The 23,139-nt window shown below is 46.7% G+C and overlaps 2 protein-coding genes across 5 annotated transcripts in view; both read right to left on the minus strand.

Moving 5' to 3' along the window:
* Positions 1 to 23,139, minus strand: part of LOC142483682 (cytochrome P450 2A4-like) — a 108,156-nt gene that overhangs the window by 35,311 nt on the left and 49,706 nt on the right. For 3 of the 4 annotated variants that reach the window (XM_075583702.1, XM_075583700.1, XM_075583699.1), the window contains one exon: positions 21,583 to 21,645. The exons of the other annotated variant lie outside the window; for it this stretch is intronic. In XM_075583702.1, the coding sequence (XP_075439817.1) occupies positions 21,583 to 21,645 (63 nt within the window). The remainder of the gene's footprint in view (positions 1 to 21,582; positions 21,646 to 23,139) is intronic. 4 annotated transcript variants of the gene reach the window in all.
* LOC142483683 (uncharacterized) lies at positions 195 to 5,954 on the minus strand. Its single transcript, XM_075583703.1, has 2 exons — positions 399 to 5,954; positions 195 to 276 (listed from the first exon to the last, which is right to left on the minus strand). Exon 1 carries the CDS (start codon positions 3,587 to 3,589, stop codon positions 2,372 to 2,374), a length of 1,218 nt encoding a protein of 405 aa, XP_075439818.1. The 5' UTR covers positions 3,590 to 5,954; the 3' UTR covers positions 195 to 276; positions 399 to 2,371.

A 23,139-nucleotide genomic window follows, 5' to 3' on the forward strand; every position in this document is an offset into this window, starting at 1 on the left:
GCGAATGGGCACACAATCGGTTAACAAGTGCCACGATTTTTTGGGAGTATCTATTATATACACACATATTTAAATATATATCCCCTTAAATCCTTATCTCACTGCCTCAAAGTGGCGGTAAAATGGCAACAGGTGTTCAGGAAGATGTATAGTGGCAATTGTGCAGGTAGGTTTAACTATACTATTGTCACACACCCTTGAAGAAGTCGGCGCAACAGCTGATGAAACGCGTGGGTCTACGTCATCCATGTCCAACAGCTGATTGTGGGAGGAGTGCTGAGCAACGTGAGAGGAGTGAGAGTAATATTCAAGTCCATACCGGCGCAACAAAGTGAAAGGCTGCAATTGCTTGAGGGGCTGAGTCTGGCATCTAGTTTATACACCAGAAGTAACTTTACCTGGTGCTAAACTTTCCTAACGGAAGAATCACAGCTGCTGTGGAGGTTGGTTGATAGGAAGTTAAACAGTGTCTCCAGTGTTACCCGGATCAGCATCGCGTGATATCTCCAGCGTGGCATCGTTGGTGTAGCTGACGGAGGGACATGGAGACCCCTTGGGGTCATCGCGGATACACTATTTGGTGAGACCGTTCCTTTACCCCTTGCTGCTTAATTTGCTGACATTAATTATTCCATCTAACAGAACACACCCATCAGCCTACCAATACTATCTCAATATCCACCTTGATTCTCATACGGCTTTTCTCCACTCCCCTATTGTTGCTATAGTCACTGACTACCATACTAAGTGATATTTCATCTACTACAACTATCAGTTCCTCATAATAAATCTATTAGACATGTTTTGGATTCACTTCATAATTTTTTCTCCTCCACATGATATCTTTTGAATTGTTTTATTGTCATATATTGTGATACTTTGCATTATTGTGTTTGTTTGTATCTGTCTGTCCAGCAACCCAGCCTTTTCTGCTTAATAAATTATCCAGATTTTTGTAGCTATACAGGATTGCGCTTTTTTTCTTTTTATATATATATATATATATATATATATATATATATATATATATATATATTACATATATATACTGTGACAAACGCCCCTCTTTTGTAGTGCTGACGTCTGTCTGGGTTCTTCCCGACACAGTCTTCTAGGGTTAATTATACAACAAACAGGATCATGCAAAGTATTATGCTGCTTAACTCAGGCTTCTGCCTGCTTTATTTTCATCCAAGTAAGGTACTGCAGCTTTAACATGTGAAGGTTAGAGGTACTCAGATACTTTCATTCAGCAGTTCACATATTTCAGTGTTACAATATTTCCCACACTGTTATTTCAAGAAATAAAACCAAAATCATATAAGCAAAATCCTATCCTTTTCAGGGATCTAACTACACATCAGAATTAGTCTCTCTAACAGCTGCTGGCCAACTAAACTGGTTCCCCAGCTTAAAACAATGCTCTTTCATTTAGGGACACAAGATACAGCACAGTCTTTTAGCAACAGCAGTAACCATTTGTTTTGTCTTATCTGTTCGTGGAGTCCAGGCAAATCCTCTGGTACTGTGATACGTGGAGGGCCGTCAACCCCGATACTGGATGCAGGGGAGCAGCGATACCCCCAGCCTCCAGGCTCCAAGGAGAGAGAGAGAGAAAGGCAAAACCTCTCTGCTCTAAATACCTGTGCATGTGATTAGAAGAGCAGGTGAGGGAGAACTAGAGCCATTGTAATCTGTGGTCTGGATTTTCCATCCAGCTGCCTGAGTTAATGGGAAGCTGTGGAACGGATCATTTTTAACTATTCCTGCACTTTCTGCTCTAAAATGGGGCAGAAAGCTGCCTAACATCTTTGGACTACTGTATGTCACATATCCCCCTCCCCAGCTCACACCTACTGGGGTGAGCGGCCATGGACCTCACTGGGGTGAGCGTCCTACCTGAAATACTTGAGCTAACTCCTCAGTACAACATTAAGTATTCACATGACACGAATATGAACTTTTTCCACGGCAATTATGGACAATAGGTTTCGTCATAAGAGACTATACTTGGCAAACATATTTTTTTGTTGCTCTCTATTAGGGAACTATTTTGAAAAATAAATGTCTAGCACACATTCTTGCAACCCAGGATCTGCTAAATATATTCACAAAACCAGACAATTTCTATTACCTCCCTGGGTTTTTCTACTCTAGAATATGAACCTCATTATAAATTTACCAACCGAAAAGGGCATTTTTTTTTTTTTCCATATTGTAAGCAACCAATATTTTTTTTTTTTTTCTTATACTACAGCCTTGTAATCTTAAGGGCCATCAACCCTGTATATTAATTTGTAGTTTAGCTACATTTTCAACACAGAGAACCAATATAACATTGTAATATTGACAAAAATGCTTATTTGCAAAGTTAAGTGTCCGTGACATAGTCCACACGTGTAATAAAAAAAATAAATCGGTCAGTTCCCCCAAACATTTTTTTTTTTTTTTTTTTTGACTTCCAGTCTATTGCATCCTTTGACTTTATTTCATAGTCCGCTGCAACCTGCAAATGACTGGACTGTTTCTTTAGCTTCTGATGAGACCCTTGGACCGGATTCTCCTTGGCTCCACAGTGTGGTCCAGATTGGTGAGATATGGAACTATTCAGGCGCCGTGTTAACCTTCGTTGTTTTTTCTTTTCAATCTTTGATTTCCCTTTTGTGGCCATTACCAGGCCTTTGGGTTTTGGAGACCTAGTTGCCTCTGTACAAACGTAGTCCATATTAACCACGTCATCAGGATCTGTCAACAAGTTTGTGTTTTCAGGAACTGCCACCCACTTGGCTAAAACATCTTCTGTGGTGTCCTGGGTGTGTCCACTGGTTTGATAATCTTCTGGACAACGTAAATGAAATTGAGGATCTGGATTTTTGAATCCCAGATCAGGGAGAATATTCTCAGGAGGGTGCCTATCTGTTTCTGGAATAACAGCAGCACAATCAAAGTCAATTCTTTCTCCTTCCTCTTTGTCATCAGTGAGGGCATTGAGTTTACGTTCCCTGGTCTCCTTTTGTGACTGTGTCTCTTTTAGCCTTGGAATCTCTTTCTCCAACTTCATCTTTATAGCAAATCGTAATATTGCAACAGCATTGAAGATACACGTATAGGAACGTACAGCTTGCTTGGTTAGGAGGTAGGATTGATAGCCCGACTGAACCACTTTAGCCGCTTCTCCCATGTCCGTCATTTGTTTCAGAGCGAGGTTTAACTCTGTTTCATTTTCTCTATTCTTGACCTGCAGCTGCAGGTGCTCCTTCTGGGTCTTGTCCAGCTCCAGCTGCAGCCGGGCCCCCTCATTTGCCGTTTGGTCCAGCTGCTTGTAGATATCGGCCATCTCGCTTTCATAGTGCAATGTCAGGCAGACCACCTGACGGACGGAGATCTCCTCTCTCTTGGCGCACTGTATCTCGCGCTCAGCCATCTGCTTCTGCAGCTCTTCAACCTGATCGTGCCAGACCTCCCTCAGGGTCTTCACCTCTATCTGGTGCTTGCTCTGGGTTTGCATCAGCGCCTCCATTTTTTGGAGCTCTGCAGTTTGTGTCGCCTGGATCGCCGCTGATTCTGTATTCTGCAGTGCTTCCTGCATTTCTAACTTGTCCTGGATCAATTGCTTCTCCACTTTTTCTGCTTGGTGAAGCTTCTCATCACCTTCACTGATCTGGTCAGTCAAGTCTGAATTTTTCTGTGTCAGACTTACATTCTCTCTTTTACAGTCTCTAAATTACTCAGGGCATTCTCATAGGTTTCTTTCAATATTCCCAGCTCTGTGTTCAGACCGTGGCCCTCCAGGAGTGAGTTTTGCACCTCTGTGCTGAGCGTGTGAACCTCTTGCAGAGCCTTCCCGTATTTCTGTTTTAGGATAGCAATCGATTTGTCAGACTTAATCTGTTTTTCCTCTATGGTGGCAATTACGGTGTTGGCCTTTTTCAGACTAGTCGTCACCTCTTCCAGCTCACTCCGTAAGAGAGACTCTGTTTTCTTCAAAGTCTCGTGCTCTTGTAAAACTGGAAGTATACACCTCTGTAACTCGGCGTTCGCTTCTTGCACCTTCTTATAACATTCTCGCTCCTTCCCCAAATTCTGCCACAGGACTTCATAATCATGGCGGGCAGCTTGGAGTGCAGAAATCAAAGCCTCTTTATCCTGGTTCAAGGATTCAGCTTCCCTCTGCTCCTCCTTTTCCTTTGCCACTGTTCCCGTGACAATTCTGCCGGTCCCTCCGGTCTGCAGCACATCTTGGCGCCTTTCTGACGCATGTCCTGACAGCGCAGGTTCAAGTGGCTCGGTCACTTCCCCTGTGACTTGAGGAACAGTTTTCTTTTTCTTTCTTTTTGCTTTATTAGCCCCAGAGATACTGCACCGACACACTTTATTCGAGCAAATACCCGGTATGTACCTGGCAGATACCTGGAATGCGCCGCTCCTCACCTCTGACAAGCCCCGTTGCATTTGCCTTCCCAGCCTGGGTTCATGCCTGGCTGATGGGCGGCTGATCTGTTAAATGATAATGATTAGGATTTAATAGGCTGCAATGCTTCGCGTGTCTACCAGATGGCATAAATTCATGAATTGTAATGCAGTATATATATATGTACTGTGCAGTATTGCAGCCAACGGGAATAAAATGCTTCAATCCCTGCCGGAAAATACCTCAATGCACTCGGGCAGAAAACAGTCACAAACCTCAATACACCCGGGTATACCCGAATTCGTGGGACTAGCCGAGCTCGAATAAAGTGTGTCGCCAGTGTATCAGTGGTACTGGGCACACACTCACTGGTATCAGCTTCCACATCTTGCTTGCACTCACAGGGCATTGCTTGCTTTTGCAGCTGTTTGTCTTTGAAAATTTTGGGGCACACATCTTCCATGTGACCCACTTCACGACAGGTCCAGCACACCAAATTCACCTGTAGGTATGGCTCTCCTCCAGGGGCCACAAACGAATCGTCATTATCATCATCATCATCATCATCATCATCGTATGGCCTGAAGGGACACTGTTTTGCATGATTATGTACATTACAAAACAAACATTTCAAGTCGGCCATTTTAAAAACCCGGTAGGGACAATTGCTAGCTGCAATTTCACTCACTTCAGCAAAAGGCATTAGCTTTACAAACAGCACTTGCTAGATGCAAAAAAAAATTTTTCTTCAGCAAAACATTTTGGTTTTCTGTTTGGGTTCAGGGTGCTATTGCATCCACACTTCGCACATTCTCTGTGTATGCTAGAAGCACAACTGATATACACAGTGGAACAGACTTCACTCATAGCCTCTGTATTTTACTTTAGCTGGGCGGCCATTTTAAACCCCCGCATTTATTTGCAAACCCACAGACTTTAGTGTCTGCCCGCATTCTCCACCATATGTGACAAACGCCCCTCTTTTGTAGTGCTGACGTCTGTCTGGGTTCTTCCCGACACAGTCTTCTAGGGTTAATTATACAACAAACAGGATCATGCAAAGTATTATGCTGCTTAACTCAGGCTTCTGCCTGCTTTATTTTCATCCAAGTAAGGTACTGCAGCTTTAACATGTGAAGGTTAGAGGTACTCAGATACTTTCATTCAGCAGTTCACATATTTCAGTGTTACAATATTTCCCACACTGTTATTTCAAGAAATAAAACCAAAATCATATAAGCAAAATCCTATCCCTTTCAGGGATCTAACTACACATCAGAATTAGTCTCTCTAACTGCTGCTGGCCAACTAAACTGGTTCCCCAGCTTAAAACAATGCTCTTTCATTTAGGGACACAAGATACAGCACAGTCTTTTAGCAACAGCAGTAACCATTTGTTTTGTCTTATCTGTTCGTGGAGTCCAGGCAAATCCTCTGGTACTGTGATACGTGGAGGGCCGTCAACCCCGATACTGGATGCAGGGGAGCAGCGATACCCCCAGCCTCCAGGCTCCAAGGAGAGAGAGAGAGAAATGCAAAACCTCTCTGCTCTAAATACCTGTGTATGTGATTAGAAGAGCAGGTGAGGGAGAACTAGAGCCATGGTAATCTGTGGTCTGGATTTTCCATCCAGCTGCCTGAGTTAATGGGAAGCTGTGGAACGGATCATTTGTAACTATTCCTGCACTTTCTGCTCTAAAATGGGGCAGAAAGCTGCCTAACATCTTTGGACTATGTCACAATACATATAAATATATATATATATACATAGCCGCGGCAGCTTTTATTTTAACACTTTTCGGGGGTGTAGCGGGTGCATTTTCAGAATTCCATGCTCTTCACCGCGTTCATGCCGTATTCATGCCGTATTCATGCTGCATTCATGCCGCCCAGCACCCGCGGTTGATTTGTTTAATAATAATAATGGTTCGGATTTAATTGGGTGCAATTCTTCGCGTATCCGCCAGGTGGCAGATATTCATGAATTGTAATGAATTCTAATGTGTACACCACAGTGTACAGTACATGTGCTACAGTAACGTGTCGACTTGCAGGTGCTTAAAAAATACCACAGTGGTCCATTGTGAATTGACCTTGGAACATAAGAAGTTACAATACTGTATCAATGTAGGCGTTTCATATTAAAAACTCAATGCACAGTGTCTGGTGTTCTATTGTTTAGACAGCTCCGAGATGAGTACACCGCCGCAGTACGTGTTCAAAAATCCCGAAATAACATACGCTTATTTAATATGGTCCGCAATTAATGCAGCAGACGATATGATGGCCACAGTTGGTCAAATTTATCAATATTTTATCGAAAATTATGTATTTGACAAATTTTCACCGGATGCTCATGTGTGGAAGCGTGCAATAAGGAAAAAGTTATGTATCGATACGTGTTTTTTTCGTATTGATCCTGCACCCGGAGTTAGAGGAAGGTATTGGTGTGTTGTGCCAGATGTTTCCAGTATCTTTGATCATGGAGACTTCAAAAGGCGAAAGGTCATGGTAAAACCAACTAAGATTCGTCAGTCCCAGGCCAGAAATGGCACAGCTCTGGCGCCAGCGCCAGCACCGGCTTACAGTAACGGTCCGACCGTCAGTGAAAACCTGGTGACCGGCAACCCTTGCTATCTGTCCCCGCCTTAATACCTGCAGCCTGAGCAAGATTTCACGTACAGATACCAGCAAGCTTGCATGTAAAAAAAAAAGGTTTCCAGCTGTCACCTGTCAACTATGTGTTGTAACGCTCGGCCTGCCCACAAGCCAGACGAAAGCCTGGGACTGAGGTGGAAAGGAGTAATACCACACACCTAACAGGAAATGGGGGCACGGCGGAGTGTGGAAGTAGCGTAGATGGTCCGGGTAAACAAAAATAGAAATGATACCGTACTTGACAGCTCTGGCGAAGAAGGGTAAAGTTCGTAAGCCAATGGTCGTGGATTGGAGAGAGCAGCGTAGTTGATTGTCCATGAGCCGTGTCCATGGGTTGTAGAAGTCTGCAGCGTAGAAAGTCCAAAGCAAAGTCCAAAGGGTAGGTCTGCAGTATTTCCAGGGACAGGAACGGACACCGTAAGACAAGAGAGGCCAGGCAACAGCAGACAGCACCAAGGTACAGAAGTTATGCAGAGCAAAGAGGAAATTGTGATGGGGGACTAAATAGGGGGCTTGGACCAATCAGGGGAAGGGGAGTGACAGAGGAGTGGCCTGAAGAAGGTGGAAAAAAATAATCTGCGCTCATAAGTGGTAATAAAGTAATTGGTGATATTGTGACCCTTGTATAAAAATAAAAACAACCTGATTAGGATGAGGTTTATGCAGCTGTTCTTGTGGGATGGCTCAGCACTCCAAACTAGTACAAAACAAAAGAAAAAACAGCGCAAAAAAACCTCATTGTGTAGTATATTTAAAAATCAATTTATAGACAAAAGGTGAGTATTGCACGTACATCAAAATAAAATTTACACAGCATGACATGTTAGGGACATGTTACCCATCAGCAGACAGCAGGTCACGAACGCGGTACAGGACTTGGATATCCTTCCTTTGATGGCAGGGGCCCAGGATCGAAGAGACCAGCTCGTGATCAAAATTCCTTCTTTAGCCCTGGGGATGTCACCGCCGTTAGTTCAGAGGAGGTGATCTCCTGATCAGTTCCGGGTTAGTCCACGTAAGCGTATGACGTCATCAAGTGGCGTCTCTCTAACGTCCGAGTCGCGCCGCGCTGAGTAGTACTGAACCGGCAAAAAGTCCCAAACACAGCAGTGCAATTGGGAAATATCTCAATGGATTAAGAGAATACAGGAACGCGCCCTCTCCTACGCGTTTCATATCGAAATACTTCTTCACTTCTGCTTTGAGACTCCCGGTCTCCTGGTGTGCGTCTTCCATCTCTAGGTTGAGGATCTGAAGCTTCTACTGAGAGACTTTGAGAACCATATTAAGACTGAGGATAGTTTTTTGAGAGATGTCCAGCTCCTCAGCGAGACTATGAAGTTCCTTTCTAGAGACTTCCAGTTCTGTGTGGCAACTGCTGATCTCTTGGTGTGAGGCATCCAGTGCTATGTGGAGAGTATGAACCTCCTTCTGGGATACGTCCACCTCTGTCTGGACATTGTTGACCTCCTGGTGTGAGGCATTCAGTTCTATGCGGAGTGTGTGAACCTCATTCTGAGAGACTTTTACCTCTCTATGGCACTTGCGAATCTCTTGCTGAAAGACTAATCTCCTTCAGTTCCTCCTCATACTTCTGCTTCAGATTAGCAATCATTCGGTCAGACTTGCTCTGTTTTTCCACCATGGCGGTATTAGTAGCGTTTGCAGTATCTAGCTCAGTCTTGAGATCGTCCAATTCGGTCCTGGCCAAAGAGTAAATTGTGAGCACATTCTTCTGTACCTCAACATTATTTTTCTGTAGCTCGCGTAAATCATCTTTCTTCAGTTTCAATTGTTCATGGAACATATCACAGTCATGCCTGGCAGTTTGCTGGACAGCTTCAGGGCTGGTCAAGGGATCGCCACTCACTGGTTCCGGCTCCACTTCCTTGGTATGGTTGGTTGAGGGTTCCTCACTGTTGGCACCGGACAGACACTTCTTTGGGGTACCCGACTCCTGCCTTGGGCCCTCTGGATATTCGGTCATTCGCAGGACAAATTCTCAATTTTCTCTAGGCTGCAGGGCATCTCGGACCCCCTTTTTCTACACGGTATCTGCATACGTGTCTGTTCCGTCCACGGTAAGTGAAGACCCTGTTTTCTTTTTCCACCTTTTTGTTTAAGACGACTCCGTCCCACCAGGGATACTGAGGTCTCCATCTTTATTTGAAACTTCAGCAGCTTCACTGTATCCGCCATATTTACCTTGCAGTTGCGTGAGGTGGCGTAAATATTCAGAGATCTGCTGCTCTCGCTCTTGCTCCTGCCGATCACATTTGTCATCATAGAGAGTGGACTTTTCGGTATGTACCGAGTTCAGGCACCCCCACCATTTTTGGGGTGTTTTGTGGGTGTGACTCAGTTTGGGTTCCATATAAGAGATGTCTTCCTCCTTATCAGACCGGAAGCACCACTCTCCCGTGGGGTAGGGTTCATTACAGGAACGCCAGATCTTGTCCTCCATTTTGGGGCTATCAGGTGTATTTTTCTTCCTGACCTCAGGAGGCGCTATTGCAGCTGTTGTCACTGTATTCGCTAGAAACCCAAATTGTGGTAGTCCTACAGGTGGGCGGACTTTGCTTGTAGAGTTCGTAGCTCTCACAGGCATCTCTGTAGCCTTTTTCTTTTTCTTCTTTACTTTGGTCGTGTTACAACATCAGCAGTACCGTGCACACATTTTTTCTCATCAGTGATATTGAATGTGCACTTGCTAAGTAAAACTTCAGCATCTTCCTTGGGTCCACAGCGCAGTGCTTGCTGCTGCAGTTCCTTGGCTTGTTGAAAACAATAGTCCTCTGGCTGCTGCCCTTTTTCTGGGGTCACGTTGGGGCCATCCTCATTGTCTGAATAAGGCCTGAAGGGACATTGCTCCATGTGGCTGGGCTCTTTACAACAGGAACACGTTTTCTTACCCATTCTTGCAGAGTTTGTATTTGGCAAAAAGAGGGGGAAGGGGAACACAAAATGAATGAGTCCCCTAAAGAATTCACTAACTGCACACCTACATATTATAAAATCTAACTTTAAATAAATTTACTTAAAACATATATTACCAAACGTAATGTACTAAATGTTTTTAAAAAAATGAATTAAATATTCAATAACGTGCAACCATGTCAGATGAATGTATGATTGTACAAACCCAAATGTAATATTCCTGGGTTTGACAGGACAGTGGATGCTGCAAGTCAGGGTGTTAACCCCTCTGGAGTATATATGCAGACTGTAGGTAACCGTATCCTACTCAGTGAGCCTTTAACTGGTCACAGACTCAGCAATCCTGCAATGATATATATAGCAGCGAACACCTATGTGTTAAGTGCATATGCTTGAGAAGTGACGCTGATACAAACACAATCAATCCACAATACCCTCAGTATAGTTAGGCTGGAACTCGCGGTGCCATTGACATAGAGTTTCTCAGCAAAGAGGCTCAGATTGTGTATATATCATGTAATGTGTATAGCAGGAAAGCAGACTCACTGCCTGTTGTTGTATTTATCAAGCTAATGCCGTCTGCATAGATAAAACCAGGAGACTTAAGGCACTACATTAAAACAGCTCCAAGTAGGAGACTGACACAACTGCGCGTTATATCATTGCAGGATTGCTGAGTCTGTGACCGGTTAAAGCAGGCATGTCAAACATGCGGCCCGCGGGCCGCATGCAGCCCGCAACGGATATTTTTGCGGCCCGCTCACAACCAGCACGGCGGTCATGTGTGTCGGCGAGCGCGTGGGCGGCGGTTAAAAGTTTTGGCCGCGGGAGAAGCGAGCGCGGGTGTGGGGGAAGCGAGCAGCATGGGCGGAAGTAAAATCTGTCCTGCAGGGGCTGGAGGCGTACGGTGGCCGGGTGCAGTCAATCTGCACTCGTGCCGTGTGTGGGAGGACACGGGGGCGGATTCATAACTCTGGCGGAGATACTGCATTCTCCTTGAATGGGGGTGTGTGTGTGTGTGTGTGTGTGTGTCCGTGTGTGTGTGTGTCCGTGTGTGTGTGTGTCCGTGTGTGTGTGTCCGTGTGTGTGTGTGTCCGTGTGTGTGTGTGTCCGTGTGTGTGTTCCCGTCCCCCCCAGATCCCACTCACAGACCTTTTCCAGGGAAGGAAAAGCTGGCCTGCTGGGACTGCAGTCGGACGGTGGCCGGGCGCAGTCATCCTGCACACATGCCGTGTGTGGGAGGACAGCGGGGGCGGAGCCAACAGCTGAGATAGCTGCAAAAGACGTCTGTGAGACTGCCTCCTGCCTGGAATAAGGTAAGGACAAGGGGGGGGGGAGAGAGGCCGAGAGGATGATGGGACATGGGGGGGGGAGGATGATGGGGCATGGGGGGGAGAGGATGATGGGGCATGGGGGGGGGGAGAGGATGATGGGGCATGTGGGGGGGAGAGGATGATGGGGCATGGGGGGGTATGATGATGGGGCATGGGGGGGGATATGATGATGGGGCATGGGGGGGGATATGATGATGGGGCATGGGGGGGGTATGATCATGGGGCATGGGGGGGGGATATGATCATGGGGCATGGGGGGGGAATATGATCATGGGGGGGGAGAATATGATGATGGGACATGGGGGGGGAATATGATGATGGGGCATGGGGGGGGAATATGATGATGGGGCATGGGGGGGATATGATGATGGGGCATGGGGGGGGGAATATGATGATGGGGCATGGGTGGGGGGGAATATGATGATGGGGCATGGGTTGGGGGGAATATGATGATGGGGCATGGGGGGGGAATATGATGATGGGGCATGGGGGGGGGGGGAAATATGATGATGGGGCATGGGGGGGAAATATGATGATGGGGCATGGGGGGGGGAATATGATGATGGGGCATGTGGGGGGGAATATGATGATGGGGCATGGGGCCCAGCCTGGGCAGATAAAGATGGGAGGCAGGGGGTGGGAAATATGATGATGGGGCATGGGGGCCAGCCTGGGCACATAAAGATGGGAGGCAGGGGGTGGGGAATACGATGATGGGGCATGGGGGCCAGTCTGGCGAGATGAGATCATGATGATGGGGGGAGGTGGGGGTATTTTTTATATGTATTGGGGAGGTGGGTCTTTTTTTTAAATGTATTGGGGGGAGTGGGGGTATTTTTAAAATGTATTTGGGGGCGTGGGGTTATTTTTATATGTATTCGGGAGTGTGGGGGTATTTTTTATATGTATTTGGGAGTGTGGGGGTATTTTTTATATGTATTCGGGAGTGTGGGGGTATTTTTTATATGTATTTGGGAGTGTGGGGGTATTATTTTAATATGTATTCGGGAGAGTGTGTGTGTGGGGGGGGGGGAGAGAGGAGAGGGGGGAGAGAGAAGAGGGGATTGAGCGAATGGGGGGGGGAGAAGGGAGATGGTGGGGAGACAGAGAATAGAGGGGATTGAGCGAATGGGGGTGGGGAGGGAAGGGAGAGAGAATAGGGGGAGGACAATGGGAGAGGGTGAGAGAAAATGGGGGGGAAGTAGAGAGAGAATGAGGACAGGGCCGCCAACAGGCCCGGTGAGTCAGTCAACCACCCTCTCTCTCCCACCCTCTCTCTCTCTACCACCCTCTCTCTCTCCCACCCTCTCTCTCTCCCACCCTCTCTCTCTCTCCCACCCTCTCTCTCTCCCACCCTCTCTCTCTCCCACCCTCTCTCTCTCTCCACCACCCTCTCTCTCCACCACCCTCTCTCTCTCTCCACCACCCTCTCTCTCTCTCCACCACCCTCTCTCTCTCTCCACCACCCTCTCTCTCTCTCCACCACCCTCTCTCTCTCTCCACCACCCTCTCTCTCTCTCCACCACCCTCTCTCTCTCTCCACCACCCTCTCTCTCTCCCCCACCCTCTCTCTCTCTCTCCCACCCTCTCTCTCTCTCTCTCCCAACCCCACCCTCTCTCTCTCTCCCACCCCCACCCTCTCTCTCTCCCCCACCCCCACCCTCTCTCTCTCCCCCACCCCCACCCTCTCTATCTCCCCCACCCCCACCCCCACCCTCTCTCTCTCTCCCCCACCCTCTCTCTCCCCCACCCTCTCTCTCTCTCCCACCCTCTCTCTCTCTCTCCCACCCTCTATCTCTCTCTCCCACCCTCTCTCTCTCTCTCCCACCCTCTCTCCCTCTCTCCCACCCTCTCTCTCTCCCACCCTCTCTCTCTTCCACCCTCTCTCTCTTCCACCCTCTCTCTCTCCCACCCTCTCTCCCACCCTCTCTCCCACCCTCTCTCTCTCCCTCTCTCCCACCCTCTCTCTCTCCCTCTCTCCCACCCTCTCTCTCTCCCTCTCCCCCACCCTCTCTCTCTCCCTCTCCCCCACCCTCTCTCTCTCTCTCTCTCCCACTCTCTCCCCCACCCTCTCTCTCTCTCCCACTCTCTCTCCCACCCTCTCTCTCTCTCTCTCTCCCACCCTCTCTCTCTCTCTCCCACCCTCTCTCTCTCTCCCCCACCCTCTCTCTCTCCCACCCTTTCTCTCTCCCACCCTCTCTCTCTCTCTCTCTCTTTCTCTCTCTCTCACCCTCTCTCTCCCACCCTCTGTTTGTCACCCTCACCCACTCTCTCTGTTTTATCTTAACTGCACTATACCTACACCAAAATAACCTATTCTGCTTTCTTCCAGATCTGACTCAAGTTTCACACGGGAGAACACCTCCCCTCCAGTATAGTACCTTGAGGGACTGCGGATCAGGTAAGATCCCAGGTGGGATTGCTGCTTTGGAAATTGTTAAGAGGGGGCATCCTGACACTGGTTAATGTGTTCAGAAGTCATTCACGTCTGACTTTTTTTTTGGTTCGGTTAGTGAGGTCAACACACACACACACACACACACACACACACACACACACACAGTACTTTTCGAAATAAACCTACGTTTCTATGAAAATGTAAGTTGTTTTTTTTTGCGGCCCACCTAGACTTAAACCTTGTTTATTTGGCCCTTGTTAGCATTTGAGTTTGACATGCTTGGGTTAAAGGCTCACTGGGCAGTGAGTCTGCTTTCCTGCTATACACAATATATGTTATATACACAATCTGAGCCTCTTTGCTGAGAAACTCTATGTCAATGGCACTGCGAGTTCCAGCCTAACTATACTGAGGGTATTATGGATTGATTGTGTTTGTATCAGCGTCACTTCTCAAGCATATGCACTTAACACATAGGTGTTCGCTGCTATATATATCATTGCAGGATTGCTGAGTCTGTGACCAGTTAAAGGCTCACTGAGTAGGATACGGTTACCTACAGTCTGCATATATACTCCAGAGGGGTTAACACCCTGACTTGCAGCATCCACTGTCCTGTCAAACCCAGGAATATTACATTTGGGTTTGTACAATCATACATTCATCTGACATGGTTGCACGTTATTGAATATTTAATTCATTTTTTTTAAAACATTTAGTACATTACGTTTGGTAATATATGTTTTAAGTAAATTTATTAAAAGTTAGATTTTATAATATGTAGGTGTGCAGTTAGTGAATTCTTTAGGGGACTCATTCATTTTGTGTTCCCCTTCCCCCTCTTTTTGCCTGATTCACTTTTCAGTTCACAGTTTGCACCCACATTTACAATTACCATTATTATTATTTACCTTCTCACTTTACTCAATTAGTGTGGCCCTGTGATCACTCCCTAACCCTCCTTTTGTTTTCTAAGAGTTTGTATTTAACTTCAACTGGGTGGCCATTTTAAATTCCCAGGTTTTTTTTTCTTTAATTTTTTTCTTTTACCAGTGGTGGGGTAAACTCTGGTCACAGCATCAGTCCCTTGTATGGGTGGGTCTCCCAGTCCAACTGTGGCATTGTGTCTTCTGTGCAGTGTAGTTTTCCTGTCTGGATGTGAAGCCAGAATTCTGGTCACTGCTGCATGGGATTCTTTGGTTTTGTTGCTCAGGCTGTTTACAGGAACTGTACTGTATGCAGGCAAAAGCACAAACATTTTCACAGGCAGTCTCCGGGGCTCCTTTGAACTTCAAGGGCCACCTCTCATCCCAACTTCTGACACCATATGTAAGAGACGTGTGCAGAGGTACGCAATGGAGACCGTTTAAAGTGAAACTTAAATTAGGCTTTATTGCGCCTGTCTCTTTAACACAGCCAAATTCTTTCAAAATAAGTAAAAGATAACCTACTCCACTTTGAAGAATATCTACACATGAAGTCCAGCCCTCTTTAACTGGGTGGTTAGCTAAGCTATTTACCAGCCTAAATATATATACAGATATATAATAGTCCCATAAGAAAGTCTTATCTGTTTCTTGTAGCTGTAGGGGAAGGCCGCTCTGCTCTCCTGGGTCAGGACCCTTGTGTGCTAAGGCAATGTCTGTCCAGGTATACAGGTCTGGTCCCCTTTGTCTTGCTGTCAGCCTGCAGTCTCTTTGCAGCTCAAGACATCTGTTCTTCCTGGGTCAGCCCCAATTGTGAGACTAAGGAATCCTCTCCCTGTGTCTCACATGACACTATTTCACAGAGCTGTGAATAGGCAGGTGGAGTTGGTTGATTGCACACCAGCAATTAACCAGCAGACTGCTGGATAAGAGGCAAGATCTGAACAGGGATAAGTCCCTGTTACATGGTCCTACTGTAGGTCTTCCCACGTTGCGGCACCACAACCCCAAGATCGATTGGACAAGCAGTCAAGTGACAGCCTGGGGACAACATTGCCATGGATCTTGTCTGCCGGTGTCTCGCACCATCTCCGAGGTTTGGCTACCCACGGAGACTTTCTCATCATGCTTTCCAGGTCCCTACCAGGACTTTGCTGATGTATTCGACAAAAAGCAGGGAAATGAGTTACTACCATACCGACCTTATGATTGTGCCATCGATCTGCTCCCAGGAGCCATCCCTCCTCAAGGTTGCACTTACCCCCTTTCAGAATCAGAAACCAGGGCAATGTGGGAATACATTTCGGGGAACCTCCAGCGAGGGTTTATTTGCAAATCAAGTTCCCCCGCTGTTGCAGGTTTCTTCTTCATTTCCACAAAGGACGCTTCTCTCAGGCCATGTATTGATTTATAGAGGCCTAAATAAAATCACTGTAAAAAAATCGGTATCCTCTTCCCCTCATCCCTGAACTTTTCGACCGCTTACACAAGGCTATGATCTTCAAACTGTATCTTGGAGGAGCTTACAATTTAATTAGGATCAGAAAAGGTGATGAGTGGAAGACAGCCTTTAATACCAGTGACGGTCACTACGAATACTTGGTCATGCCATTCGGGTTATACAACTGGCCGTATTTCAACATTTCATCAATGAGATTTTCCGGGATCTACTTGGTATATCTGGACAATATCCTTATTTTTTCCAGTTTCTTTGTCCAAACATCGGGCACAAGTTAGACAGGTACTCCAAAGACTTTGGGCTCACTCCTTTTTTGCAAAGCTGGAGAAGTGTCATTTTCAACAGAAGAAAAATTCCTTCCTTGGATACTTCATCTCTTCCCTTGGATTTGAGATGGATCGTGCAAAAGTATTGGCAGTGCTGGATTGGCCCCTACCGACAGGCCTCAAACCAACTCAACGATTTCTTGGGTTTGCCAACTATTACCGGCGTTTCATCGGGAACTTCTCCAAGGTAGTTGCACCTATTACGGCTCTTACTAAGAAAAGGGCGAATCCCAAGATATGGCGCTCTGATGCTTTTCTGGCTTTCGAGACACTCAAGTCCGCCTTTTCTTCCTCACCTGTACTGATCCATCCAGATCCTACGAAACCCTTCGTGCTTGAAGTGGACGCATCTGATCTGGTAGCCGGAGCTGCTCTTTCTCAAAAGAAGGATTTTCATGGGTAACTCCACCCCTGTGCCTTCTTTTCTAAAAAAAAATACTCTGCCGCAGGAAGGAATTATGATGTTGGAAATCGGGAACTACTGGCTATGAAAATGGCTCTAGAAGAATGGAGACATTTACTTGAGGGGACAACTTCTCCCATAACAATTCTGACGGACCACAAAAACATCGAATACTTTGAAGGAGCAAAGAGACTCAGGACGCGTCAGGCGAGGTGGGCTCTCTTCTTCACTCGGTTCAACATTGTGATCTCTTATCATCCAGGATCTAAAAGCAGGGGACCATCATTCCATCTTCTCAGATCATCTCTACAGTTTCATCTTCACTACTGCAACAGATTTCACTGGCTCAGGCAGAGGATCCCAGTCAACATCCACTCGTTCGTCCAAACTATTTGTCCCCCCCTCAATTTCGAAGTGAGGTATTGCAATGGGGTCATAACTCCAAGACGGCTGGTTACCCGGGAGTCAGGAAGACGTGATTTCCTTGAATGGATCTTTTGGTGGCCACAGATCCACAAAGATGTGAAGGAGTTTTTGGTAGCTTGCGTTGTATGCACACAGACTAAGGCCGTACAGTCTTCGCCCGTGCGGAGACGTGAGAAGGCTGTGATGTCACCTGCATGAAGCGGGTACATTTTGTGTCCATGGTAGACGCGCCATGGGGGGCATGCTTAGGGGCGTCACGGAGCTGGTTCACCCTCATTGGGCGAACCGCTCACGTGACCTGCCTGTCGCGCCAAGAAATTAGTTTTCACTGATTTCTTGCGCATTGCGTTCCCCCTCCTGCTGGCGCCCGCACGCATCTACCCGGTCTATGCGCATGATCAATGCCTTTAGTCAATGTTATCATTTCCCCCCAATGTGACCAATAAGGAATAGAAAATAGCACACAATCTATTCCAACGCGTTTCGTAGCTGTTGCTACTTCATCAGGGAGATGATGAGCTACGAAACACATTGGAATACATTGTGTATTATTTGCTATTCCTTATTGGTCATCTTGACCATTTTCTAAGCTACATTTCTATCACTTTATTATAGCTGGTTAGCAGTATCAGATATCACTTGCCTTTTTGGCTGCCGGCTGTCCAAGCAACGCTGTTGCCTTGAGCTATTCTATCTCCGCTGTTGAGGAAGTGCAGGCAATTTTGTCCACACCCCTCCATGCTCAGCTGACGGAGACGTGTAGATCTCACTGCGGAGGACAGGAAGCGGGTGCATTTCCTACCGGAGCTGATCTTCATCTGCCGCACTGTGAGTGCCTTCCCCGATGAGTGATCGTGAGTGCGGGTCATGGGAGGCTGAACTTGCGCCTCTTTCCTCCAAATTTAACGGGACTGTTAATAATACTCAGCTATGCCATCTATATACAGTATGTGTGGACATATAATCCTCTGCTAAAGCTTGGCGTTCTTCTCCAGAAACCTTAATCCATCTGGTGGTATCTATGGGAGTCTGGTAACAATGTATCACTGCCATTTCCAATTGTAGCACTTGCCTATGCGCTGTTTTATTATGTGTTTATGTTATAGCATTGTAAGAGATGTGTGCAGAGGTATGCAAAGGAGACCGTTTTTAAGGTGAAATTAAAATAAGGCTTTATTGCGCCTATTCCTTCATTACAGCAAAACATATGAAAACAACAAACGCCTATCCCTGTTTAAGGGCTAACCTACTTCCCCAGTCCATATCTCCAGGGCTGGAGGGATAATCCCATTACCACCCTATTCCCCAAAGTCTCAAGAGAGATACCTTAAAGCAGGTGGCCCTTCATGTCAGTCTCTGGTAGGTTCCTGGGTCCCCTGTGTCCAGGAATATAGGTCTTTGGGTGTCTTGATCTCAGCACAGCCTTTCTGCTCAAGACCTCTTTCCTCTTGTCAGCTCCCTTGTGTACTGAGGAAAATCTCCCCCCTGTTTCTGGGAACAGGCTTTTTCACAGAGCTGTGATTAGGCAGGTGGAATGGTTGATTGCAGGTGTGCAATTAACCAGCACACTGCTGGATTAGAGGCAAGCCTGTTAACAGGGATAAGACCCTGTCACAAGCATACTAAATAATCATTTTTGAAGTTTGCGCCCTGGTATATTCCTTACATTGTATTGTATACTTTATTTCTGTACATCATACAAACATCATATAAATAAGTTTAAAATAGCATACATTTCACTTCTGTATTTTTATAATGTGTGTTGGATAATAGAATCATATCAATAATTATAATATAGTCATTTGTATACAGTAAACAAGATACAGCTCAACCCCGTTATAGCGCGATACGCTATAACGCAGGTCCACTTATAACGCGGTATGAGCATGGACCCCGAATTAAAAATAAAAATAAAAATTGCACACTCACAGCAACAGCACACACTGCAAACACTCACAGCACTCACAGCACACTGCATACACTCACAGCAACAGCACACACTGCAAACACTCACAGCACACTGCACACACTCACAGCAACAGCACACACACTGCAAACACTCACAGCACACTGCACACACACAGCACACTGCACACACTCACAGCACACTGCATACACTCACAGCATACACTCACTGAACACTGCATACACTCACAGCACACACAGCACACACAGCCCCAGCACACAGCACACATCACACAACACCACACACACAGCCCCCCCCACTTCCTTTGGTGTCACAGCCCACCTTTGGGACTGCTGGGTGGGGGTAGGAATGGTGCAGGGCTGGCGGATCAGTGCGAGGCTGGGGGGGGGCACCTGCCACTGTGATGCTGGGCTAAGGGAGAGCCCCCCCTCTGCTGTCATTGTTGCTGTGGGGGAGGGGGTTGCTGCTGTGGGGGGGTGCTGCTGTGTGGGGGGGCCTGCCACTGCAACGCTGGGCTCAGGGATTCTGCTGCCGTTGCTGCTGTGGGGGGGGTGGGTGCTGCTGTGGGGGGGGGGGTGCTGCTGTAGGGGTGGGTGCTGCTGTGGGGGGGGTGGGTGCTGCTGTGGGGGGGGGGTGCTGCTGTAGGGGTGGGTGCTGCTGTGGGGGGGGGGTTGCTGCCGCTGTGATGCTAGGTTCAGGGAGAGCCTCCCCTCTCCTGCCTGTATCTCTGCTGCTGTGGGGGAGGATTGAAGGGAGCTGATCCCTAGCCGGGAACTCAAAAACAGCTGACATCCCGTGAGCTCTCTTCACCCTCGCAGCTTCTCTGCACAGATCAACTGCTGTTGTTGTGCTGCTGTGGGGGGGGGGTGCTGCTGTGGTTTGGGGGGGGGGTGCGTGCTGCTGTCTGTGTTGCTGTGGGGGCAGATTCTGCTGCCGTTGCTGCTGTGGGGGGGGGGGGAGTGCTGCTGTAAGGGTGGGTGCTGCTATGGGGGGGGGCTGCTGCCGCTGCGACGCTGGGTTCAGGGAGAGCCCCCTCTCCCTGCCTGTTTCTCTGCTGCTGTGGGGGAGGATTGAAAGGAGCTGATCCCTTGCCGGGAACTCAAAAACAGCTGACATCCCGTGAGCTCTCCTCCTCCTCGCAGGTACTCTGCACAGATCAACTGCTGCAGATGCTGGGTATGGTTAAGTGCTGCTGGGAGTGGGGGATGTAGGGGGGCCTTCCACTGTGACGCTGGGCTCTGGGAGAGTTATCTCAGCTCTCCCCCTTCGGCAGCGTGGAGTCCCTGATCACGGCGGCCATTTTTTTTTAAAATTAGCGCGACCCCATTTATAACGCGGTCTGAACGGGTGGCCCCCGAGGACCGCGTTATGACGGGGTTCAGCTGTATGTTAACAACTGTACTGTAATATAGTATTTATTTGTGTACTGTATACTGTATAAAGCATAATACAATTAAATTGAAGATAGTGGGCCTCATGCAGTAAGCCCCGATAAGGCTTTTTCGGCATTTTATAGCCGTTTTTTGCCCTCCTGATTCAGTAAGCCCCGATAACTGGGAATTATCGGCAACTTTTCTTCCGAAAAAAAAAAATTCGCCACCCGGCTGCCAATAAGCCACTTATCGGGACTTTTTTTTCCCGCCTGAATTCAGTAAGCCCCGATCAGCTTTTCGGTGCTGATCGGCAGGCCAGATTGGAGATTTTATGGCCAATCCAGCCCGCCAACTAAAGTTGGCAACTTGCTGAAGGAGAAGCATCGGCAAGGGCGACACTTAGGAAAAATCAGCCCTTTTTCCTGCCTGTGATTGATGCTGGGGGTCTCCGGAGCTGATACCAGCACCGGAGCCCCCCGGCATGCATCCGAGGCAGGAAAAAGGCATTTAAAAGCCACTTCATTACCTTAGCGGCTAACCGCTAAGGCAATGAAGGGGTTAACCCACCGTGCCAGCATTATTGTGGGTAGCGGGGATGGGTGAGGGGGGTATTTGGCCCTGGGTGTGAGTTTAGGACTTGCGGGGGGGATGCGGGGGCACTTAACCCCTTCACGACCGTAGCGGTTAATACCGCTACGGTCCTGAAGGGGTTAAGGCCTCCCGCTACCCACCCGCAAGCCCTAAACAACCACCGTTGGGGCTAATGCCCCCTTCACACACCCCCACTACCCACAATAATAAAAAAACACACCCCAGCCCCACAATAACGAAATAAATAAATAATTAAATAATTATATATATATATACCCAACAACACCTATACCCCCCTAACATACAGTATAGTAATGGGCAGAATGACTATTATCCACAAATGGATAATAGTGCAGTTGTCCATTTAAAATACATACACAACAATAAAGACATTAAATACATATAGCACTCACCCATGTCCCACTGCCACGATGAAGGCCATCCTCATCTTCATCCTGCCCATGCCCCATCCGCTTCTGCAAAACAAACACAAGAATTACAACATCCAAATTAATGTCCCCTAACCCCTTAATCACCATAGCGGTTATTAACCGCTACAGTTATTAAGGGGTTAAGCCACCATCACCCACATACCCTCCCCCACAAAGCCCCCCAACCACCCTCACCCAATACCCACAGGGGAGTCCTACCAAATACCCTTGGGCCTAATACCCCCTCCCCCAGCACATACAGTACAATAATGTGCCAAATAACTATTATCCACATAGGGATAATACATTATTTGGCCATTATTAAACACATTCAATACCGTTAAAATGTAAAGAAAATTGTACTAACCTCATCAATAAGAAGTCTCCGTCGCCAGCATCATCCTTGGGGTCCGTTGCCAACATTATAAATAGCCACAACATTTGAATATCATTAACATAACACTGAACCCCTTAATCACCTTATCGGGTACTAACCTGAAAGGTAATTAAGGGGTGAAGCCATCCTGCAATGCCTACAACAGTTATGCATAACATCCTCAGTGAAATAAATACCCATTGCCTAACCAAATTCCATTTAATCATTCAATCTGTAGGCTCACATGCCTCATAAAACATTGCATTTACAGTGTATACATGTAGCATAACATGTAAACTGCATGTACACGCTGCAAATCAATGTTAACAATACAATAATGCCACTCAAATCGCCATACATCACAAGAAGTATATTATTTAATCCAATAAACTCACCATCAATGAATTACCACACATCACTTACATCCCTAAACAATTAAAATACCATCCATACCAATTACACAATGAACTAAAGCTATCCTAACAGAGAACAACTTCAAAACATATAAAAAAGTACACCAACAATTACAATATACTAAAGCAAGGCTTTCCATATCCTACTGTACGGCCTGGAAGCCCAAAACTTACATCTGTCTAAAAATAAAATACATTTAGCACACATCAATGCATAGCCACAATGATTAACAATACAGAATAAGAAGCTTTAACAACACTATCATTTCTTACCCTGTATATATATCTGTACACATACATACAGACATACATACAGTGGGAAGAAATGATATGCATTATAAAAAATGAAAACATGAAAAAGCAACAAAAAAAACAGTTACATTAAGAACATTTCTTTATTTAACTTACCATTACTTGCCCCCACCGACTCCCGTTGATCAGCTTACTCACGAACCAATCCACGACACCATCCACGACACCATCCACGACACAATCCAGGAACAAATCCACGAACCAAACCAGGAACCAATCCAAGAACAAGTGCAGGAACCAATCCAGGAACCAAGCCACGAAGAAATCCACGAAACAATCCCCGACACGATCCAGGAACAGGAAACCATAAAAGAAAAAAATATAACAAATTAAACATTAAAATAATAAAACATGACAATCAAGGGTTGTACTAGTTTTATTCTTAGTGAATCTGTATTAAAATACCTTGTTCCGGGGTCTTCTTGACGTCCGGTGCCA

Source organism: Ascaphus truei, unplaced genomic scaffold, assembly GCF_040206685.1.
Source record: "Ascaphus truei isolate aAscTru1 unplaced genomic scaffold, aAscTru1.hap1 HAP1_SCAFFOLD_356, whole genome shotgun sequence".
Classification (NCBI taxonomy): Eukaryota; Metazoa; Chordata; class Amphibia; order Anura; family Ascaphidae; genus Ascaphus; species Ascaphus truei.